Source organism: Daldinia loculata, assembly GCF_022478755.1.
Source record: "Daldinia loculata strain CBS 113971 unplaced genomic scaffold F4817scaffold_3, whole genome shotgun sequence".
Classification (NCBI taxonomy): domain Eukaryota; kingdom Fungi; phylum Ascomycota; class Sordariomycetes; order Xylariales; family Hypoxylaceae; genus Daldinia; species Daldinia loculata.
The window spans coordinates 847362-865829 of NW_026054857.1; the positions used below are offsets into that span (position 1 = coordinate 847362).

The 18468-nt window shown below is 45.7% G+C and overlaps 8 protein-coding genes across 8 annotated transcripts; 7 read left to right on the forward strand and 1 right to left on the reverse strand.

The window, feature by feature from the left end:
* Window positions 1–199: 199 nt before the first annotated feature.
* On the forward strand, window positions 200–1475 carry F4817DRAFT_356069 (glycosyltransferase family 25 protein; the record flags this gene model as incomplete). The annotated part of the gene is made up of 3 exons (XM_049305742.1): window positions 200–346; window positions 411–625; window positions 680–1475. 3 exons carry the CDS (start codon window positions 200–202, stop codon window positions 1473–1475), a joined length of 1158 nt encoding a protein of 385 aa, XP_049163319.1.
* A 215-nt stretch (window positions 1476–1690) lies between these two features.
* F4817DRAFT_311845 (uncharacterized protein) lies at window positions 1691–2524 on the reverse strand (the record flags this gene model as incomplete). Its single annotated transcript, XM_049300048.1, has 1 exon — window positions 1691–2524. One exon carries the CDS (start codon window positions 2522–2524, stop codon window positions 1691–1693), a length of 834 nt encoding a protein of 277 aa, XP_049163320.1.
* Window positions 2525–2724: 200 nt separating this feature from the next.
* Window positions 2725–6772, forward strand: F4817DRAFT_324972 (HET-domain-containing protein). Its single transcript, XM_049301703.1, has 6 exons — window positions 2725–2902; window positions 2952–3152; window positions 3207–3231; window positions 3296–3859; window positions 3915–5071; window positions 5137–6772. The coding sequence occupies exons 1-6, from the start codon at window positions 2806–2808 to the stop codon at window positions 6657–6659; spliced, it is 3567 nt and encodes a 1188-aa protein (XP_049163321.1). The 5' UTR covers window positions 2725–2805; the 3' UTR covers window positions 6660–6772.
* Window positions 6773–9449: 2677 nt separating this feature from the next.
* Window positions 9450–11477, forward strand: F4817DRAFT_311847 (H+/nucleoside cotransporter; the record flags this gene model as incomplete). The annotated part of the gene is made up of 4 exons (XM_049300049.1): window positions 9450–9745; window positions 9821–10191; window positions 10257–11215; window positions 11274–11477. 4 exons carry the CDS (start codon window positions 9450–9452, stop codon window positions 11475–11477), a joined length of 1830 nt encoding a protein of 609 aa, XP_049163322.1.
* Window positions 11478–12664: 1187 nt separating this feature from the next.
* On the forward strand, window positions 12665–13327 carry F4817DRAFT_311848 (uncharacterized protein; the record flags this gene model as incomplete). Its single annotated transcript, XM_049300050.1, has 1 exon — window positions 12665–13327. The coding sequence occupies one exon, from the start codon at window positions 12665–12667 to the stop codon at window positions 13325–13327; it is 663 nt and encodes a 220-aa protein (XP_049163323.1).
* Window positions 13328–13577: 250 nt separating this feature from the next.
* On the forward strand, window positions 13578–14870 carry F4817DRAFT_324982 (uncharacterized protein). Its single transcript, XM_049301704.1, has 4 exons — window positions 13578–14128; window positions 14220–14239; window positions 14269–14367; window positions 14446–14870. Exons 2-4 carry the CDS (start codon window positions 14220–14222, stop codon window positions 14666–14668), a joined length of 342 nt encoding a protein of 113 aa, XP_049163324.1. The 5' UTR covers window positions 13578–14128; the 3' UTR covers window positions 14669–14870.
* Window positions 13643–13899, forward strand: F4817DRAFT_311849 (uncharacterized protein; the record flags this gene model as incomplete). The annotated part of the gene is made up of 2 exons (XM_049300051.1): window positions 13643–13728; window positions 13782–13899. The coding sequence occupies 2 exons, from the start codon at window positions 13643–13645 to the stop codon at window positions 13897–13899; spliced, it is 204 nt and encodes a 67-aa protein (XP_049163325.1).
* Window positions 14857–18287, forward strand: F4817DRAFT_324987 (small oligopeptide transporter, OPT family). Its single transcript, XM_049301705.1, has 6 exons — window positions 14857–15553; window positions 15611–16554; window positions 16616–17123; window positions 17228–17631; window positions 17762–17848; window positions 17909–18287. The coding sequence occupies exons 1-6, from the start codon at window positions 15278–15280 to the stop codon at window positions 17997–17999; spliced, it is 2310 nt and encodes a 769-aa protein (XP_049163326.1). The 5' UTR covers window positions 14857–15277; the 3' UTR covers window positions 18000–18287.
* The last annotated feature ends 181 nt before the right edge of the window (window positions 18288–18468 follow it).

An 18468-nucleotide genomic window follows, 5' to 3' on the forward strand; every position in this document is an offset into this window, starting at 1 on the left:
TCTTCTATAGGAATAACCGCCGTACATCCACCTTGCATGTATCTGTTGGTTATTAAAAAACTTTTTAGGAACTTGGTATATCTAGGACACTGGTAATATGGTGCCTCTAACCTGTGATGCCCAAGATATTTTAGCAACGCTCTTTAATTCAGACCGCTACCCCTTTTTATTGTTTGATTTATTCGTAGACCTTTTCCAAATGGCCGCGAGACTTCCATCAAACCGTGTAATACACATAGTTGTTGCACTTCTCATTGTCTTATTAATATATTTCAACTTACCACGATTCAACTCCAGCGAACACATCGGTGGATTACTCGGCGACATAAATAATAGCACACTTGGAGTATGTATCGATAACCAGTCATATGATACGTGGTACAGCATTATTAACGGCCGTGATTGTATAGTTCCAAGAGATCTTCGTTGTTGGCTTGCCGTCACGGACAGACCGCCGCGATGGCATGTTCCTACAAGCTGCCCTTAGCGATATAAGAATAGAATTCGTGGATGGTGTAAACGGAAAAGATATACCCGACAAAGCAATTCCTATGACGTTTGAACGTGAGAGGATGAATGATGCTTCTCTCGGATCGTGGCGCGCACATATAAATGCAATTCAAGAGTAAGTTTATTAACATGTGCCTAAAGCTTCCTTGCTGATTCACAATTGTTATAGGGTCGTTCGAAGAAACTTGACTTCTGCTCTAATATTAGAGGATGATGTTGATTGGGACGTCCGAATCAAACATCAGCTCAAAGACTTCGCATTGTCTGCGCGAGCTATTACACAACCCCTACCTGGCTCCAAGTCATATGCCGATTCTACCTTTCCAAATCCATCTGAGGGATCCTTCACTGTCGTTCCAGATACTTCATTTCATTCTCTTCCCAGCACCGAACCCCCGAGGTTGTCTCCATATGGCGATAATTGGGATCTGCTATGGATTGGTCACTGTGGCATGCACTTCCCGTTCGAAGACAATCCCCTTATACCAAAAGGGCGAGTTATTCACCTCGAAGATGAGACTGTTGCCCCAAAACAGAATCTATGGACTTTTAACGTGCCTTTCACATTGAAGGATAAATATCCAGAACATACAAGGGCAGTACATCACGTACAAGAAGGCGTCTGTACACTTGGATACGCAGTAAGCCAGGCGGGTGCGCGAAAGCTTTTGCACGAGGTAGGCCTGAAGGATGTTACAGACGGATTTGATATCCTCCTTCGTTTCTTCTGCGAGGGTGTGAAAGGACGCAAGTATCATAACTGCTTGACAACCCAACCAGCACTCTTTCACCATCATCGGGCGGCCGGTCCTCTTAGCGCATCAAGTGATATAGGAGACCATGGCAGTGGGTTTAGGGAGAAGAGCTCAACAGATATGGTTAGGTGGAGTGTTAGATTAAATGCCGATGTATTATTAGAGGGACGTACGGACTTTGTTGACCAATATCCAGACAATAGCCTTTAATTCACTGTAGAATTATGTGTAACACTACCTAACATTAACATTAATGATACGGAGAGTTTTGACTGGGCCTGTATGTTAGCTTTACAGTTATCCCGAACAACTAAGTGCGTTTCTAGTCACTTAGATTTTCATTGCAGAACGATAGCATTGTATGATGATAAACCCCAACAAGTCCATCTAAGGGAAATATTGACCCCATACCGAAACTACTTCGACTATGAAAATATGGAACCTTGCCCATGGTGATCGCCGTAGTGCACTATAGCTTTACCCGATGCCTTGTTCTTCTCATACAAGCTCCCAGCTCCAGTAGCTACCAGTTTGCCCTCGAATTCGTCTCCGTACCTCACTCGCACTTCGTCGCTAGCAGCATTCCCCAGAAACTTATGTTTTCCTTGGCCAGCCATAGCCTGCGCAATAGACTCTCGGAGAAGCTCGTCTTCGCCCTCATTCGCCTCTTGTAGGGCACTTATTCCCCTCTCTGCTTGCAGTTCCTGTGCCTCTTCAATGCTAAGCTGTCGTTGCTGCTCCTTAACCGCCGGAAACATCTCGACCAAGTCTTTAACTAAAGGTTCGAGGTCCTCAATCAGCCTTTTGAAATATTTCTCTTCATAGAGTGCCCACGACGCTTTCTGCGCGAAGCTGCTTCGTTTCTGGCGCTTTAATGCAAGGCTCTTCATCTTCTGGTGGAGGGATTCGATATCGGCGTCGGGATAACCGCCAGCAGGCACACTGGTAATATCTATTTTCATACCCTTGAACTTGGCGGACTTCTTTTCCGTCTCTTCAAAGAGATATATAATTTGGCCCAATACACTTTTCACTTTGTCGATTTCCTCTTCGGATTGAACGGAGATGCGTGAGTCGGATTGGTTTATGCTATCGGCCCATCTAGATAATCGAAGCTTGAGAAGATCAAGTTTTAGGATAGACGTTTGATAATTTTTACCGAACTGACGGCCGAGTTGGATGTATTCAAAACAGTCGACACAAGTTGTGAATAGTCCAGCCAGGCTCACGCCGCCGACGACCAGGCCAGCAACTTCCATCTAAACGAATAGACCTTCTCTATGGTAAATGGGATGAGAATGTAGGATATGGATTTGAGAGGGATTGTAAGTAAGGCATCAAGCAATGGGCGTTGTAAGCACAGCCTTACCCTATTGGGGGGCGCATACGACTGTTACCCTCCAACCCGAACGCCAATCTCAGCTCGTTAACAATATGCGCGTGTGCCTTGGCTCTAGGAGGCTCTGGACCCCGCATCTTTTCTGCGAAATCTTATGCCTGTATTATCATAAACACGAGTTTCAAGAGCCTACCGACTGCGATGGCTTCCATACAGAACCAGCGCCATGAATACTCTCATAACTCTCTTTCCGTCTCCGGTGGCGACGTCCGCGTCCAGTACGGAAACATTTACAATGGTAAGAATTGTGACGCAGGACGATTGGATAGTGTTGCTGACTTATTTAGGGTCTCAAGCAACAGGACCTAACTGGACGGACATAGCCAAATGGATTTTTGGGTTAGAACCAGTATTTTCGCAACGAGCATTCCAAATCTCATTACAAAGAAGAAGAGTAGAAAATTGCACAGGATCATGGTTCCTTGAAGGAGAGCCATTTTGTCGCTGGAAATCCCAGCCGGGTTCGTTTCTTTGGTTGCATGGGAAGAGTTAGTATATATCACACACCTGGGTCTTGTCACATCTACTAAACTATCATTTAGCCGGGTGTGGTAAAACAATGTTGTGGTTAGTGACCTTCTATATACCTGTTAGAATGTTGGGATTAAAGCATCAACTTACATATCAGAAGTTCGTCCGCTATCAGCCGATTACAGTGTATTGATTTGCAACCTTCCGAGCATATCGTGATCTATCATTTCTTCACGGTCACGGACCGACAGTCTCAGACATATGACACCCTGATCCGAACTCTTGTGTATCAGCTTGCAAAACACAATGATAAAACGCGAGCTCGTGCGAAAAAGCTTTACAAGGAAGCACATGGAGACAGCCAAGCCGTCGGTCATGATCAATTACTTCATATTCTTGAGGACTTGCTCAAGGTCCCCACAGTCATCTACGTCGTCATCGACGCCCTCGACGAGTGTGAAGATCAAGCTGCGACCTGTAAATTCATCACTCAAGTATGCAACTGGGAAATTCCTGGCGTCCGTATTCTCGTGAGCAGCAACACAACCCAAGCCCGAGAAACGGATTTGGCCCTGACAAAACTTCAAACGCATAAACTATATGTTACCGCTGGCGCTGTAAAGAACGATATAAAAGCACACCTCAGGAAATTAGACATAGGCCAGTGGGAAGATGACCAGCAGGACAAGATTATTAGCCATATACTTGCATGGTCTAACGGCTCGTAAGACTTCCTTGGCCGTTGGCAGACTTTAAACTCACAAATTTTCTGTACCTAGATTTCGATGGGCTATTGGCCAATTGATGGAAATCAAGAAGTGCGATACAGAGGAAGAGCTTGAAAAAGCTCTCAAGTCACTTCCTAGAACCCTCGCAGAGACTTACGAACGAATTCTCTCACGCATTAATACTGACTCCGGAATCGAAAATCTGAGAACTTTACTGTGCTGGCTCCTATATGCCCGCCGACCACTTCGTATTAAGGAGCTTCGAGAAACGGTCGCTATTAATTGGCTAGAGATGCCATATTTTTATCCCAAGAAGCGGTTTAACAAGAGACCAAGCTTCATTGACCAGTGCGGCTTCTTGATTGCGATTGACGAAGATTCAGACGACTTATTTGCTGTAGACGACGATACTGCATCCTCTTATGCATCTAATACGGATTTGACTTGGCACGATGATGCAGTTCTTAGATTTGCCCATTCGAGCGTTTATGACTTTCTTCGAGAGACAAAGGAACTATCCTCCCATGCTAGACGGTTCTCCGTCAGCAAACCTGCGGGACATCTATTACTAGCTCAGTCTTCCCTCGCATACATTCTCCATTCGGATTCTACCGACTCACATACGCAAACTAGGGATGATTACCCCCTGATTAACTATGCAGTTCAGTACTGGTATAGCCATGCACAGAACGCCGGCCCTGATAATACCCAGGTACTCGCAACACTAATCAAAAAGGCCCTTAATACCGGATGGGATGTTTACCGGCTGGTAACATACCCAAACCCTTCGACAAAATACAACCCTTGGAGGGGCCCACGCGTGTCTACGTCGCGCCGCGCAAACCATCTCCATCAAAAGAAAGACCTCTGTAAGACGTGCCAGAAGATTCAATACCATCAACTTCAAACACATCTAAGGATCAAACACAAAAAATATGATGACCTTTTAGCCTCGTCTCATAAGTGCAAGCTCTGCAAGATGATTCGTTGTGCACTTATCCAGTTCGGTATTGCTCGATATTGTCAACTATCTGCAGACGTCGTTCTATCCAAAGACGAGTCTAAAGCCATCGGCCTCGGAATAGAGGAGGAAATCCATCGAAATGCCGGTAGTGTGAATGTCTTCCTTAGGGCAGAAACTCGGGACCCGTTTCTCTTGATTAGCTGCTACTGCTACCTTGGTCGTTTGCATCTGTTTACAGATCCAGGTACGTTTTATGCGGCTTTGACTTGGTTTTACGGCTTGAAACTAACGACAACGAATCCCCTATAGCGGGTAAGATGTTAGGGAGGCCAATACATCTAGACTTTGGGGCACCCGGTCTCTTAGATACGTGTGCACATTGGCTTCAGGCGTGCGAAAAGAATCACCCGAAATGCCATAGATACGCCCCGTCATTTCTACCTAAGAGGGTCATCGACGTCGGTAACGACTCTATACGTCTCGTAGAAGTAGATACGCTACAGGAAAATAAATATGCAACAATTTCTCGCAACCGGGGGAGGTGGATGAGGGAAACTATGACGGTGACGGAATCGATAGGGAGGTTTAAGCAAGGCATACAGCTTGACGAGTTGGAACCCACTGTTAGAGACGTAATTACTTTGATACGTCGTCTATGCATCCGCTATCTATGGATTGATAACCTATGCATAGTATGGGACAGCTCGGAAGGTATTTCTCTCCAAACAAAAAAGATATCAGAGTACTACACAAACGCCGCCTTGAATATCGTGGCAGGACATCAGAGCTCATCGATCAGTATGTTCACTCCTAGGGATGCGCCGCGATTCTCACCAGTTTGTATAAATAGATCGGAGAGTATGTTCGCGGGATGGCTCGGGACAGATTCTTACTGCGACCCCCGTGGGCTTAATGTGGGATCGTATCCTGACGGCTGGAAATACCAATCCCGTCTTCACACCAACACGGAGTCTATGCAAGAGATGCCTTTTGCTCGCCGTAACCTTGTCTTCCAGGCCGACGAAGATTCGTTGATAACTTCTCAGCTATACATGCAGTGCCAAGAGGAAGTCCGATGGGAGAACGGTAGAACAAGGTCGGGGTCATCAGGTATTTTTGCAGATTGGTACAAACTAGTGGAAGAGTACTCTAGACGGCGTTTTGTTGCTTTAATAACGAGGCTAAGTAATTTTGCCAGGATCGCTAAGTATTACTCGCATACCGTACAAGGGCGATGTGGAGATCATATCGCCGGGTTGTGGTATGGCGACCTATTCCGCGGCCTTTTATGGCGGGCCGAAGACGGGGAACACACTCGAATCACCAGGAAAACCAGGAAGAGAGTAACTTGGTCATGGGCTAGTTGTCCTGGGGCCGTCAAGCACGTATGGCCCTCAAACGCGATCGTGTGTGCCGAGGTTCTCGACTCTTCTATCGAGACATATAATATTGACAACCCATGCGACGCAAATTATGACGCCTATATCGTGATGCGAAGTTCGTTAGCGAAGTTCAAACTTGTCAATGAGAACCTAACGGCCTGGACGGATGATGTAGAGGTTAACGTTCAAACCGAAGACGAGCCCCCAATAGGGATAAAGATACGTTACTTTATTGATGATTTCGACAACCTCGATATAGGAGCCATCGACTTGTTCAGTCTCAAGATCACTCGTCGAGTTGCACTCTTACTCACAAGAGCTAACGACCATTGGGATTACAATAAAAGGGCTTATGATACTATGAGAAGGGTTGGGCTGATGATTGTCGCCAAGCCAGATACTCAGAAGTGGGCGTCGGTGGTTAATCAATGCGATGTGAAACTAGTGTAAGCACGAAGAAAATGGTTGCCTTAATTTTATTAGGATTCTAGACGAGGCATATAGAATAAAAGATACTTCCAATTTATATAACTTAAACTTCCATAATTGAGTTAAGAGTTTCTTAAGGGGTAACAAAGCTGTTCCCATATTTTTTACTTCTCGTGATAAAATCTTTTCGTTTACTCCAACCATGACGAAGTGTCTAGTGAGTCAAACTTGTAATAAGTTATAACTTCATTCACCTCTAGTTTATAGCACGAGTTTCATACAGTATATTATAAAGTTCTGCCTTTGCTCATTGGATAATGAAGAGGTTCTCTGTATATCACTGTTACGTTCAACTTGAACTAAAATGCAAAGTAATCATGATCAACTATATTCATCAACTCCTATATACCTAGAAGTAGCTTATATTACTTTCCTCTCGTATATTTCTTCTGCTGGGATCAAGTTGCCTATTAGGACGGGGGCAAACATATTCCAACAGCAGATAGACTTAACCGGCAACTAAAGATGGGATAGTCTACGTAGATAATTGAAGACTACGAGCTAGCACAATCAAGATTCGGACCACAATAAGCTATCAGATGCTATTATCGCCTAGGTCTAGATTCATAGCTTCGTCCCGATGTGAATAGCTACCAAAGCATCTGTTTGATATCCCATCTCAATTGCCGAGGCTTCGCAGCTGGCTGATCTATTCTAAGAGGGGATCAATGATACGCGGTACATCCATGTAGCGCACGTGCCATATTCTCGCTTTAGGAAGGTGACAAGAAACACGATCCCAGCTTGGATATTTACGGCTTTTACTGGAGAGCTTTACTAGGTAGGTATATCTTGATATGAGTGTAGGGGTTGTTGTAGGTAAACAAGGCCAAGAAACTCGAGATAAGGAGAAAAGAATACCGAATTGGAAAGTTGGAAGATCCTGTAACTAGTGGTCTTTAGTAGTCTTTAGTAGTCTTATCTGCGAGGCGTATCTCGCCTTATTAGATGATGCATGGAGGCTGATTTCAGCTGGGATGGTCAGCTTTCCAGTGGTGATTTGATTTCCCTTATCTTTAAGACTGACCACTCAACTGTCGAATTACTATTGTTTCACAACAGATGTACTTTGGTGTATTGTCGTAGGAGGTACCTAGTATATACTGGATGACTCCGTGACGAAAACGGCCTTTAAAGACTATGTAGTTATTCCAAAGTATCTACATACCTTTACGATGTTTATATATATACCCCAAATACTCATGAGCACCTCGACCCAATGGGATGGTTGGAATGAATAGAAGCTGGAGTTGGTGCGGAGAAGCGATGTAATACAAGACTTTTACGTCCATTTCGGGGAGATCGCAGTCGGTGTTACCGCATCCTGGAAGCTTACGTACTTTTGAGGTATCTAACGAGTACTTACATACATGTATGATATCTATTCGCTTTTGAAAAATGGTTCGTGTATCGTGCGCTACTAAGCTGCATGTGCTTAGTTCCCGAGTTCCACATATGTTATACCCGCGCTCTCGTGATCGTCGCTGATTCTTCGTATGATCTTATCAACGTAATCACTTCCAAGAACATATACAAGAAAGATCGGTGCGGCTCCGGCGCGTTATATCCAAATATATACTATGCTTCCCCGGAGCTTTCATACCAGTACCTGCACGATACTTAACCCTTACAGACGGTGTACTTCCACAGGCGAAGTAACGTCGTGTTCGTCTATCTCGTTGATGGATTATGCCGTTTGTGCGATGTGTGCAGGGTGCTGTGCCCCGTGTCGGATGCGCCTATCAGTACGTACTTTGGCCGGATGAGGGACCCCCCCATTCCAGGTTATCCCCGGCTTATTTTAACAGTTAACTACCAAAAGAAGGTTACATCACAATTCCCGTTATCATGATTTTTCAGCCAATCAGAGGTTCGGGCCTTGATCTTTGGCGGAGACGGGAATGGGAGAAAAAACTCTCGGCGCCCCGTTCCTTTGGGAATGCCGATAAAACGTTAGGTCTAATAACTTACACTACGTACATGCTAGTTAAGTTGCTATTTTCTTATCATCAACCTGTGGATATCGTGGCTACGAACGATAGTGTAATACTTCGTAGTTGTGGTTATCTAAGTTTAATACAATGTAGAATCTCAATGGCTATTGTCTTGAGGCCCCCTGATGGGTTCTTATCTTGCCCCTGTCAGCTGCGGTTGTGGCTTCGGGATCTTTTCATCTAGTCGTTGTTGAACCACTTACAATTCGTCAAACCATGAGACTACGCACCAGATGCATTCTTGGGAGCATTTATTATGATATGATAGGTACCAACTTGGCGGCTAGACTATCGCAGGGGTTGAAAAAAAAAGAGATAACATCCAATGTGTCTTTTAGATAGGGTTGCCTTCCCCTTCTAGAAGGCCTCCATACTCTAGCGTCGACCGGTTTTATCTAGACCACGCGATCGCCACCACTGTACGATTTGTCCACCGAGGCTGACCTTGAAAAAGTATTAAAATTCTTGTCTCTTCCAATCTGGAGAAATGTAGATCGATCACTTGACGCCCCCGGCCCGCATCTCGCTAATAATATAACCTCTCTTCCCGATCTTTTCCTTTTCCCTTTCCCTCCTCTCTTTGACTTCCTCGCGCGTTAGGTCCTCGGGAACGTAACGTGGTCACCCCACACTTAGTTGGGACGAGGATTGAATTTCTCCGAGTCGAGTTAAACTTACAAGGGAGAAGAGTGGAGGAAAAGAGAAGGAAGAAAAAAAATTTGCTAAAAAGGCCTTCTCAGTCTTGAACTTCGATCCGATGAGTTCTCACGAGAACAAAGGCCTCGCCGGCCATAATTCATCGCTCCGAGAAGGCGTGCTTTCAAAGTCGGCCGATCATTCAGACGAGGTCACTTACTCGGCTAGCACGCCGGATAAGAGTTTAGAGAAACCTCACGACTATGCTGCCGCCGAGAAGTCGATTACTGACGAGGAGAGCGCAAATATAGGCCAGATAGCCAGCGATGAGAATGAAGTACAAAAGAGCTTCCTCGCTATTTATTATCGAAGATATCGGGCCTACATCCACATCTTTATCTGGCTCGTCTTTACGGCGTAAGTCTGGCGCGACCCCCCGATGAACCCGTCGCAGTCGCGCATCGAGTCGCAGAGCTGACATAGCTTATCCAGATGGTGGATCTTTGGCCTCGTTCGTTTCCGGAACGAGAAGAACTGGCTGATCCCGTTCTTAGTATACCTGGCGATCACGCTTCGTATCATCTTCCTTTGGATCCCAGTTAAATATGCCATGATGCCTGTCAAATTCGTCTGGCGTCACACTGCCTTCAGGGTTTACGAGCTGATCCCGAAGAAGCTCCATCGCCTACTTGCCGCCGTCGTCACCGTTGCAGTTTTCTTAATCGGTTCTATGGTACCGGAAGAGACTGGCGATAACACACGCGCCCGCCGTGCGCAATCTCTGTTTGGCCTGGTAGTGATGATTGTTATATTGACTGCCACTTCGAGGGACTGGAGGAAAATTCCTTGGCACACTGTCATCGGTAAGCGGCCATTGGGTTTCCCCATTTCTCATACCGATTGACGATACGCTGACTCGTTTCTCAAGGCGGAATGCTCACTCAGTTCGTTATCGCCGTCTTCGTCTTGCGATCCCAGGCTGGTTATGACATCTTCAACTTCATTTCTACGCTGGCCCGAACCTTGCTAGGCTTCGCCGCCCAGGGTGTCGCATTCCTAACGGAAGAATCAGTGACGAAACTAACTTGGTTCTTCACCGGTGTCGTGCCGCCAATCATTTTCTTCGTGGCTCTCGTATCCCTCCTGTATCACGTCGGCCTTATCCAGTGGTTCATCGGCAAGTTTGCCGTCTTTTTCTTCTGGAGTCTCCGCGTTTCGGGTGCCGAAGCCGTAGTAGCCGCTGCGACCCCTTTCATCGGACAGGGCGAATCTGCCATGCTGGTACGTCCCTTCATCGCGCACATGACCATGGCCGAGATCCATCAGGTTATGACGTGTGGCTTTGCCACCATCGCCGGTTCCGTGCTTGTGGCCTACATCGGGCTTGGCCTAAATCCTCAGGCGCTTGTCTCTTCCTGCATTATGTCTATCCCGGCATCCCTGGCTGTCTCTAAAATGCGCTGGCCAGAGACGGAAGAGACCCTAACATCCGGCCGTGTCGTTATCCCAGAGACCGACGAGCACAGGGCTGCCAACGCGTTGCACGCCTTTGCGAACGGTGCCTGGCTCGGGTTGAAAATCGCCGGCATGATCGTAGCCACGCTTCTCTGCATCATCGCCTTTGTTGGTCTGATCAACGGACTTCTTACATGGTGGGGTGGTTATTGGGGCATTGAAGAATTGACCATTCAGTTTATTCTTGGCTACTGTTTCTATGTCGTATCCTGGCTACTTGGCGTACCGAATGATGATCTCTTGCTCGTCGGAGAACTTATCGGTCAGAAAATCATCATCAACGAGTTCGCCGCATTCAAGGCCCTTCAGTCAGTGGCCCGCTACAGGGACTTGAGTCCGCGAGCCCAGCTTATCGCCACCTATGCCTGCTGCGTAAGTCCTACCATATATCCTCCTCTCGCTTCTAGATAATAATTGTGTTATCACTTAGGGTTTCGGCAACGTCGGTTCTCTTGGTACTCAGATCGGTGTCTTGTCTCAGCTTGCCCCTGAACGTGCCGGAGATGTGTCTAGAGTTGCCATTTCGGCCCTTATTTCTGGCATTATTTCAACTCTAACATCCGCTAGTGTTGCCGGCATGCTATATACAGACGCTATAGGAGCACCTCTAAGTACAGTACCGGTAGCATCGTAGTCATATACATAATACCAAGATTGAAGTTCATCCTGCATTATCCGAACTTGGTAACCGCTGGAATCTTCTTGATTGTATTTACCGCTCTGGTAATAATGTTACTTATTCATAGCCCAAACCAACAAACCCGCTAATACAACGCTTAAAATTAATATCAATATTCCTCCCCAATAAAAAACGAATATTAATGTTTCGCGCATGCCTAGGCACCTTCTTACTACTTCTCCCACCAACACCCGGTCCTCTACACCCACCCCGGTTGCCTCCAATGGGCTGCCCTATTCCGACTTAACCCAATACTGATTAGTATATATAGATATTTGGAAGTTATTCTGGATCCTCGAAGGGAGGGCTCGGGGTCGAGGTGTGAGGGGGGGATGGGGTGTGTTGTGGACTGCCTCGGTGTTGGTGGAGGTGCAGATGTTTGGGACTGGGAGGACGGCAACCCCTGTAATGATGATGGTCTATAGATTTTAATTAGCAACCTTTTTTTAAAAAAAAAGAATTTTGACAGAATGACATACGTCGTGGCGTAGATGAAGAAATTAAGAAAAATGTAGGTAAAGCTGCTAAAAATACATGTAGCGAGCGACGAAACGAGCGTGGTTTTATCCATAGAGAAGAACTTTTGACCCTTCCCAACGAGAGTACAGTTTAGGTAATAGATTGTTCTTGCACTTGTATCTACGGCAACGAAACAGAGTCACAGCCTGCCAAATCTTGAATAGGTACGGGATGATTTCCATGGGAGGATGTACATACTGCCTTCTATACATGCAGGCAGTTGCTATCATTGCGCAACAAGTCAATCGCATCTGAGCGCGAGTGTTAGTTTATGTTAGGGGCTAGCCAATGAATAAGATGTAAAAAGTGCCTACCTACCTAATTTACTAAGTTACAATCTCATACGTGCACTTGTGGCTTCTTCACGAAGAAGCAATACCCTTCTTCTACCTTAGCGCAATCTAATAAACTCTTTTCAACAGGTTCATCATATTTGAAACCTTGCGAGGGCCCGAGAAAATAGCGTAATAGTCAAAGTTACGAATTGGACATATATAAAGATAGGCACGTCCACCATTTACTCGCAAATGCCTTTGAAGTCAAAACCAACTGTTCCTTACATCTTACATATTACTATTCAAGCAAGAACACCCTACAAACACAGCAAATTACCTACCTGCACAATGGTCCTAATGCCACCAGAGAAAATGGAGAAAATGAATTCCGACGAGCCGGAAGCTGCATCTCCACCGCCATATGAGAGCCTTAATACGAGCGCCCAGAAACCACACCGAGTAGTACCACCACCAGCAACCAACGGAAAGAGCTACTTTGAGAAAGAAGTGAAATCCAATATAGCACTATGTTTCAGTCCTGACCCTACTAAGCCCTATAGCACACAGTTATGGTGTGCTCAGATCAATATTAAATGCGATAACGTACCGCAACTCATGCTCGAGGGCCTCCACTGGACAACGGATAACGTCCTGTGGGAAGATGGATATTTTGCTGAGATTTCTGCCGCGTACATGCACATCGATACTTTCGAAGATCTTTGTAAAACAGGACGGACTAATACGCGTCACTACTTTCTACGGGACATGCAGCAGGAACCCCCGAGATGGATTGCGCACTTACAGGTTCATGCTGAAACCTACAAGACCTTGGCCGGTATTAAATTGGGAGAGTTTTCTATCCAGAATGTGCTCTCTGCATATGCTTGGGGTAGTCGCGGGCAATATATCTATTCGTGGGTTAAAAAGAAACCACGGGAGGCTTATAATGCCATATATGACGATATGCCCATGGACGGCTGGTGGCCATGGCCCAAGAGAGAGAATATGTAACTGCAGGAGGTGGGGATGGTTCATAGTTACTCACATATCACCATCAATATTGCCTATTTGTTATGTCCAGATTGTGGCTACCCGGGCACGTATAGGATTAGGATAGTAATCAGGAAACTGAACCCGTGCTATGTAAGGTATCTAGTGATCGATGTAGGCACCTTTGTCTATCGCTATTTCTGATTCAAGAACCGGTAAAATTGGGAAGGAAAAGTAGCGACCATGTAAGTAGATAGATATATAGAGACTTGCCGGACTGGTTTCTATTCTCTTTCTTTACCTAATATACCAACATCTACTACAATATTAACAAAAATGGATAAAACCACGATCGTTTCGTCGCTCGCTTCTATCGCCATATTTATCCATATCATCTTCAACTTCATCCTATCCGCCACATCGTATGTTATTCTATTAAATATTGTAAAAAGGGGTTGCTAATTGAAATCTATAGCCCGGCATCATTATTCCAGGGACTGCCGTCCTCCCAGTCCCAAACATCCACACCTCCACCAACACCGAGGGAGTCCACGACACACCCCATCCCCCCCCCACATCCCAGCCTCGAGTAAGTGTTTATCATATTTTCGAATGAGCCCGAATACCTTCCAAGTATCTATATACTAATTGATATTGGGTTAAGACAGCCTCGAAGTGGAGGGGCCAATTGGACACAACCGGGGCCGAGGAGGGAAAGGGGGTGGGGAGTGGAGGACCGGGTGTTGGTGGAGGATGTGGTAAAGCAATGTTTGGCTATGAGAAAAAATATTGTTTTTGCTTTTTTGTCTGCATTTTATGCATCTATTATAATAGCGGTTAGTTCAGCTTGCGTTTGGGCGTGGCTGAACATATTATAATAAAAATAATTTCAGCGGTTCCTAAAGTTCAGATGATGCCTGGTGATCCTTACATGTAGGTATCTACACATGTGTGATTAGAAGGTTATTAATTTACCTGTTGAAGTTTACTTTGAAGGGTGATGCTAAGACCATTGTGAGGAATATCCCGAATGCCTTCCGAATATCTGTATATACTAATCAGTATTGGGTTAAGCAGGACTCGGAATAGTTGCGCTTGCGTTTAGGCGTGGCTGAACATATAAAACCATACTCACCTAGAAACACGATCAGTCATATGGGGTGTCAGAGATCCAATAATCTCGCCGAAGTCTTGGGAACTATATTAGCAGGCTCAATGATTAGCGTAGATGGTTGCAACATCAAGCAACCCGGGACTAGAGACGCGGATACTGTGCCCGATAGCGAATTTGAGGTTGGGAAGAAGTACATACGTCTTTGCAGGAACCCTGTGGCTTGTAGAGAATCTCAAGCACTCGCTTAACAACAGTGTTGGTTAAGGAGCTAAGATTGAGCTCCGCTATATACCTCCTAGATATAGGTAGTTTAGAGAACGCCTTATAATACTTAGCTTAGCTGGTTATGTATTATGTAATACAATAAGCCAAGTTGGTATCTTACTTTCAACAACAGCATCCACTAGGTCAGTTAAATCTACAATGCACTTTCGTAATACAGACCAGTCCACACTATCTTAATAATTGCTAATACCATTTGACACCACATATATACGGGCTCAAGACTAAAAGAGGCAGGAGGGGTGCAGATAAACCTGTAGCACCTGATTGGCTGGCTCTTATACAGGGTACGATAGGTTGTCGGCCGTGGGCTCGTTGATTTTACCTAATTACACACCTTGTGATAACATCAAAAATACCCCAGTTTGGATAGGTACAGATAGGTACCTGGGAGATAGGTATACCTACCTGGTACTGCCCCGGTGGTAACAAGGGGTTAACCGGGAAAGATAGATAGATAAGATTACAGAGGTTTCCGACATTAAAGATTTAAATATGCAAGACATGGGCGCATCAAATAAACCCTATGTCTTTCTTGTCATCTGTTTCGATCTCGGGATAGGTCTGTTTGCGCCATGCCAGTCAAGAGGGATATCATCATACCAGAGAAGGGGGTCAGCGATATCGACAAGAAGGCCAGTGATGACTTACCTCCGGACCACGATATCGAGGTTGCAGAGGGGCACCTGGCTGATCTGGAAGTCGACGTAGGCAAAGTTCTTTCTAAAGCCGAAGAGGAGGGAGATTGGGATGCCGACACGAGCCCATTCCCCGCCGTGCGGGCCGTGGTACCTGAGACGGACGATCCCGACATGCCCGTGAACACATTCAGAGCATGGTTTCTCGGCATTGTAAGTTTTTAACCAAGAACCGTTCGAATAGGTAGGTATCGAGTTAACAATTGTCAGTTTTTCGTGTTCCTAGGAGCAGGTGTAAATCAGTTCTTCTCGCTGCGCTATCCGGGAGTTCATATCGTATCTCTTGTTGCAGAACTGCTGGCTTTCCCTCTCGGAGTCACCATCGCCAAGTTACTACCTATCAGCCGATTCAATCCCGATCACCATTTCAACATCAAGGAGCATGCTATGGTAACCATCATGAGCAATGTCTCCTTTGGATTTGGTTCTGCCGATGCTACGAACCTGATCCAGGCTTCCAAGTTTTATGGCTTCGATATGCCACCTGGATTCTCGGTCATGGTCGTTATTTGTTGTCAACTGTGCGGATACGGCATTGCTGGCCTTTGCAGAACGCTACTCGTTCAGCCCGCCACCATGATTTGGCCAGGCGTCCTCGGCAATGTGGCACTATTGAGCTCGATTCATTCTCGAACCAACGCGGTGGCTGACGGATGGAAGATAACTCGTATCAAATTCTTTATGGTAGTGGGCACCGCTGCTTTTGTGTGGTATTGGTTTCCCGGTTTGATATTCACCGGTTTGAGTTACTTCACGTGGATATGCTGGATTGCGCCCAACAACCTCGCGGTAAATCAAATATTCGGCATGGTAACAGGCCTAGGACTATTTCCATTGACCTTTGATTGGTCTATGGTGGTATACAATACGAATCCCTTACTTAGTCCCCATTGGGCTGCTGCTAACGTCTTCGTCGGATTTGTCGTCTTCTTTTGGGTCGTCACGCCGGCTATCTATTACACTAATACGTGGTTTACGTCCTACTTGCCCCTTTGCACTGCGGACGTGTATGACCGTTTTGGGGAGCTCTACGACACTGCAAGAGTCATTACTGATAACCTTTTCGACCAAGAGAAGTACGAGGCATACTCACCACCCTACTTGCCGGCGACTTTCGCGTTCGTTTACGGTCTCTCTTTTGCATCAATCACCAGGTGAGTTTTGGATCCGGATTTCTGCGCACTTCATAACACAATTTCTGACGAGAAATAATAGTGTCCTGTCGCATGTCTACTGTTTCCATTGGGAAGAAATCATGCATGCGTTACGCGGATCTCTCAAGCTTGATATTCACGCACGGCTTATGAAAAGATATAAAAATGCTCCGTGGTACTGGTGGTCTACGATAGTTCTCATTGTATTTGGAATGAGTGTCGCCATGACCGAAGTATATCACACAGGGTTACCCGTGTACGGAATTGTACTTGCGATTGTAATTGGCGGCATTTACATGGTCCCCTGCGGCATAATTCAGGGGCTGACGAACGTAGATGCGAACCAACTTAACGTCCTATCCGAATTTATAGGTGGGTATATGTTTCAGGGGAAGCCTGTGGCAAATATCTTGTTTAAGACTCTATCGCAAGATGTGGTTGGCCAAGGGTTGTATTTTGCCGCCGACATGAAGATGGGCCATTACTTGAAGATTCCACCGCGCACTCTGTTCTGGGCACAAGGCTTGGCTACCATACTCGGTGCTATAACGCAGGTGGGCGTCACGCTGGTAAGCAATTTTCAAATCATATCCGCATTACTCTTCAAAAGGGGTCGCGCGGTTTATCACGATACTATTCCGCATAGAAGTCTTGCTGATCCTAGATAATCTAGTGGATGTTGGGGAACGTACCTGGTATCTGCTCGGAGGACCAACCCAACGGCTTTAGCTGCCCCCAAGGCCGTACCGTCTACAGCAGTTCTGTGATTTGGGGTTTGGTTGGACCCGCGCGCCTATACTCTGTTGGCAAGATATACAGCGGCCTCTTACATTTCTTTTGGATCGGGCTAATTCTACCACCGATTACCTATTATATCTGGAAGAAGACCGGAAACGAATTCGTCCGCAAGATTAACTGGCCTCTCATATTCGTCGGCACGTACAATGTCCCGCCGGCAACGGGCATCAACTACAGTAGTTGGTACATTGTCAACCTGATCTTCAACAAAATCATTTATAAGAGATTCTACGCTTGGTGGGCCAAGTACAACTACGTACTTGCAGCGGCATTAGACACGTACGTACCCCTTTTTGCCTGTCTTTAGGGTCACTTCCCAGTCGAGGCAACTTCAGAGTTGCTGCTCCCGAAACAGACTTAGGCCCTAATATTCTCCTCAAATGAATTAACCATTGACTCGTTGTTATAGTGGCCTCGCGATCAGTGGCATCGTCATTTTCTTCGCTGTTACATATGGACCCAACGTGCAATTTCCTGACTGGTGGGGAAATACGGTGTAAGTACTATAACATACTTCTGGATTATGCAGTTATGGCTTCGCTAACATACAGTTTAGATGGCAAAATACTGCCGATGGCCAAGGTCTACCGTGGTTACAAATGCCGGATGTGGGATACTTTGGCCCACCGAACGGAACTTGGACCTAATATAAAAGGAGTATTGGAAACAATTTTGGAAACAGCGCGACTATTTGAGCAAAGTAATAAGTATACCACAAATTTCCCGTACCTTAGTAACTGAGGCATGCGTTATATAAAGACAGTTTACAAAGGGTGATTAAATACTATTACAAACGGATGAATAAGCCTTGACTCTCACAGCACTAGAGAGCGGATCTGTTGTAAAGACTCTTTACCCTATATTTGACCTGTTTCTCTAACTTAATAAACACTAAGGAACTCCTATAAACATCTCGAACTTTTTTCGCTTATGTGAATGAGTTTAAGCCTTATGCGAATCGACAAGGCCCATTAATGAGTAGATACGCCAATTTCCCTATACTCATATTATAAGTCCCTTGCGTCCCTTGGTATTACTGAGGAAGAGGATAAGCAGAAACTGTGAGTTCGCGGATCAAAATATTATATCGCTTAGAGGGCAAGTAGTTCGCTGTCT

What these genes read in the sequence shown, in the direction of transcription:
- F4817DRAFT_324982 (XM_049301704.1), top strand. Translation starts at nt 14,220, where the DNA reads ATGCCTGGTGATCCTTACAT. An exon ending in ATGCCTGGTGATCCTTACAT is followed by an intron (nt 14,240 to 14,268) that starts GTAGGTATCTAC and finishes TGTGATTAGAAG; the next exon opens with GTTATTAATTTACCTGTTGA. An exon ending in ATATCTGTATATACTAATCA is followed by an intron (nt 14,368 to 14,445) that starts GTATTGGGTTAA and finishes ATACTCACCTAG; the next exon opens with AAACACGATCAGTCATATGG.
- F4817DRAFT_324972 (XM_049301703.1), top strand. Translation starts at nt 2,806, where the DNA reads ATGGCTTCCATACAGAACCAGCGCCATGAATACTCTCATAACTCTCTT. An exon ending in GTACGGAAACATTTACAATG is followed by an intron (nt 2,903 to 2,951) that starts GTAAGAATTGTG and finishes TGACTTATTTAG; the next exon opens with GGTCTCAAGCAACAGGACCT. An exon ending in TCTTTGGTTGCATGGGAAGA is followed by an intron (nt 3,153 to 3,206) that starts GTTAGTATATAT and finishes ACTATCATTTAG; the next exon opens with CCGGGTGTGGTAAAACAATG.
- F4817DRAFT_324987 (XM_049301705.1), top strand. Translation starts at nt 15,278, where the DNA reads ATGCCAGTCAAGAGGGATATCATCATACCAGAGAAGGGGGTCAGCGAT. An exon ending in TCTTTTGCATCAATCACCAG is followed by an intron (nt 16,555 to 16,615) that starts GTGAGTTTTGGA and finishes GAGAAATAATAG; the next exon opens with TGTCCTGTCGCATGTCTACT. An exon ending in GACTGGTGGGGAAATACGGT is followed by an intron (nt 17,849 to 17,908) that starts GTAAGTACTATA and finishes CATACAGTTTAG; the next exon opens with ATGGCAAAATACTGCCGATG.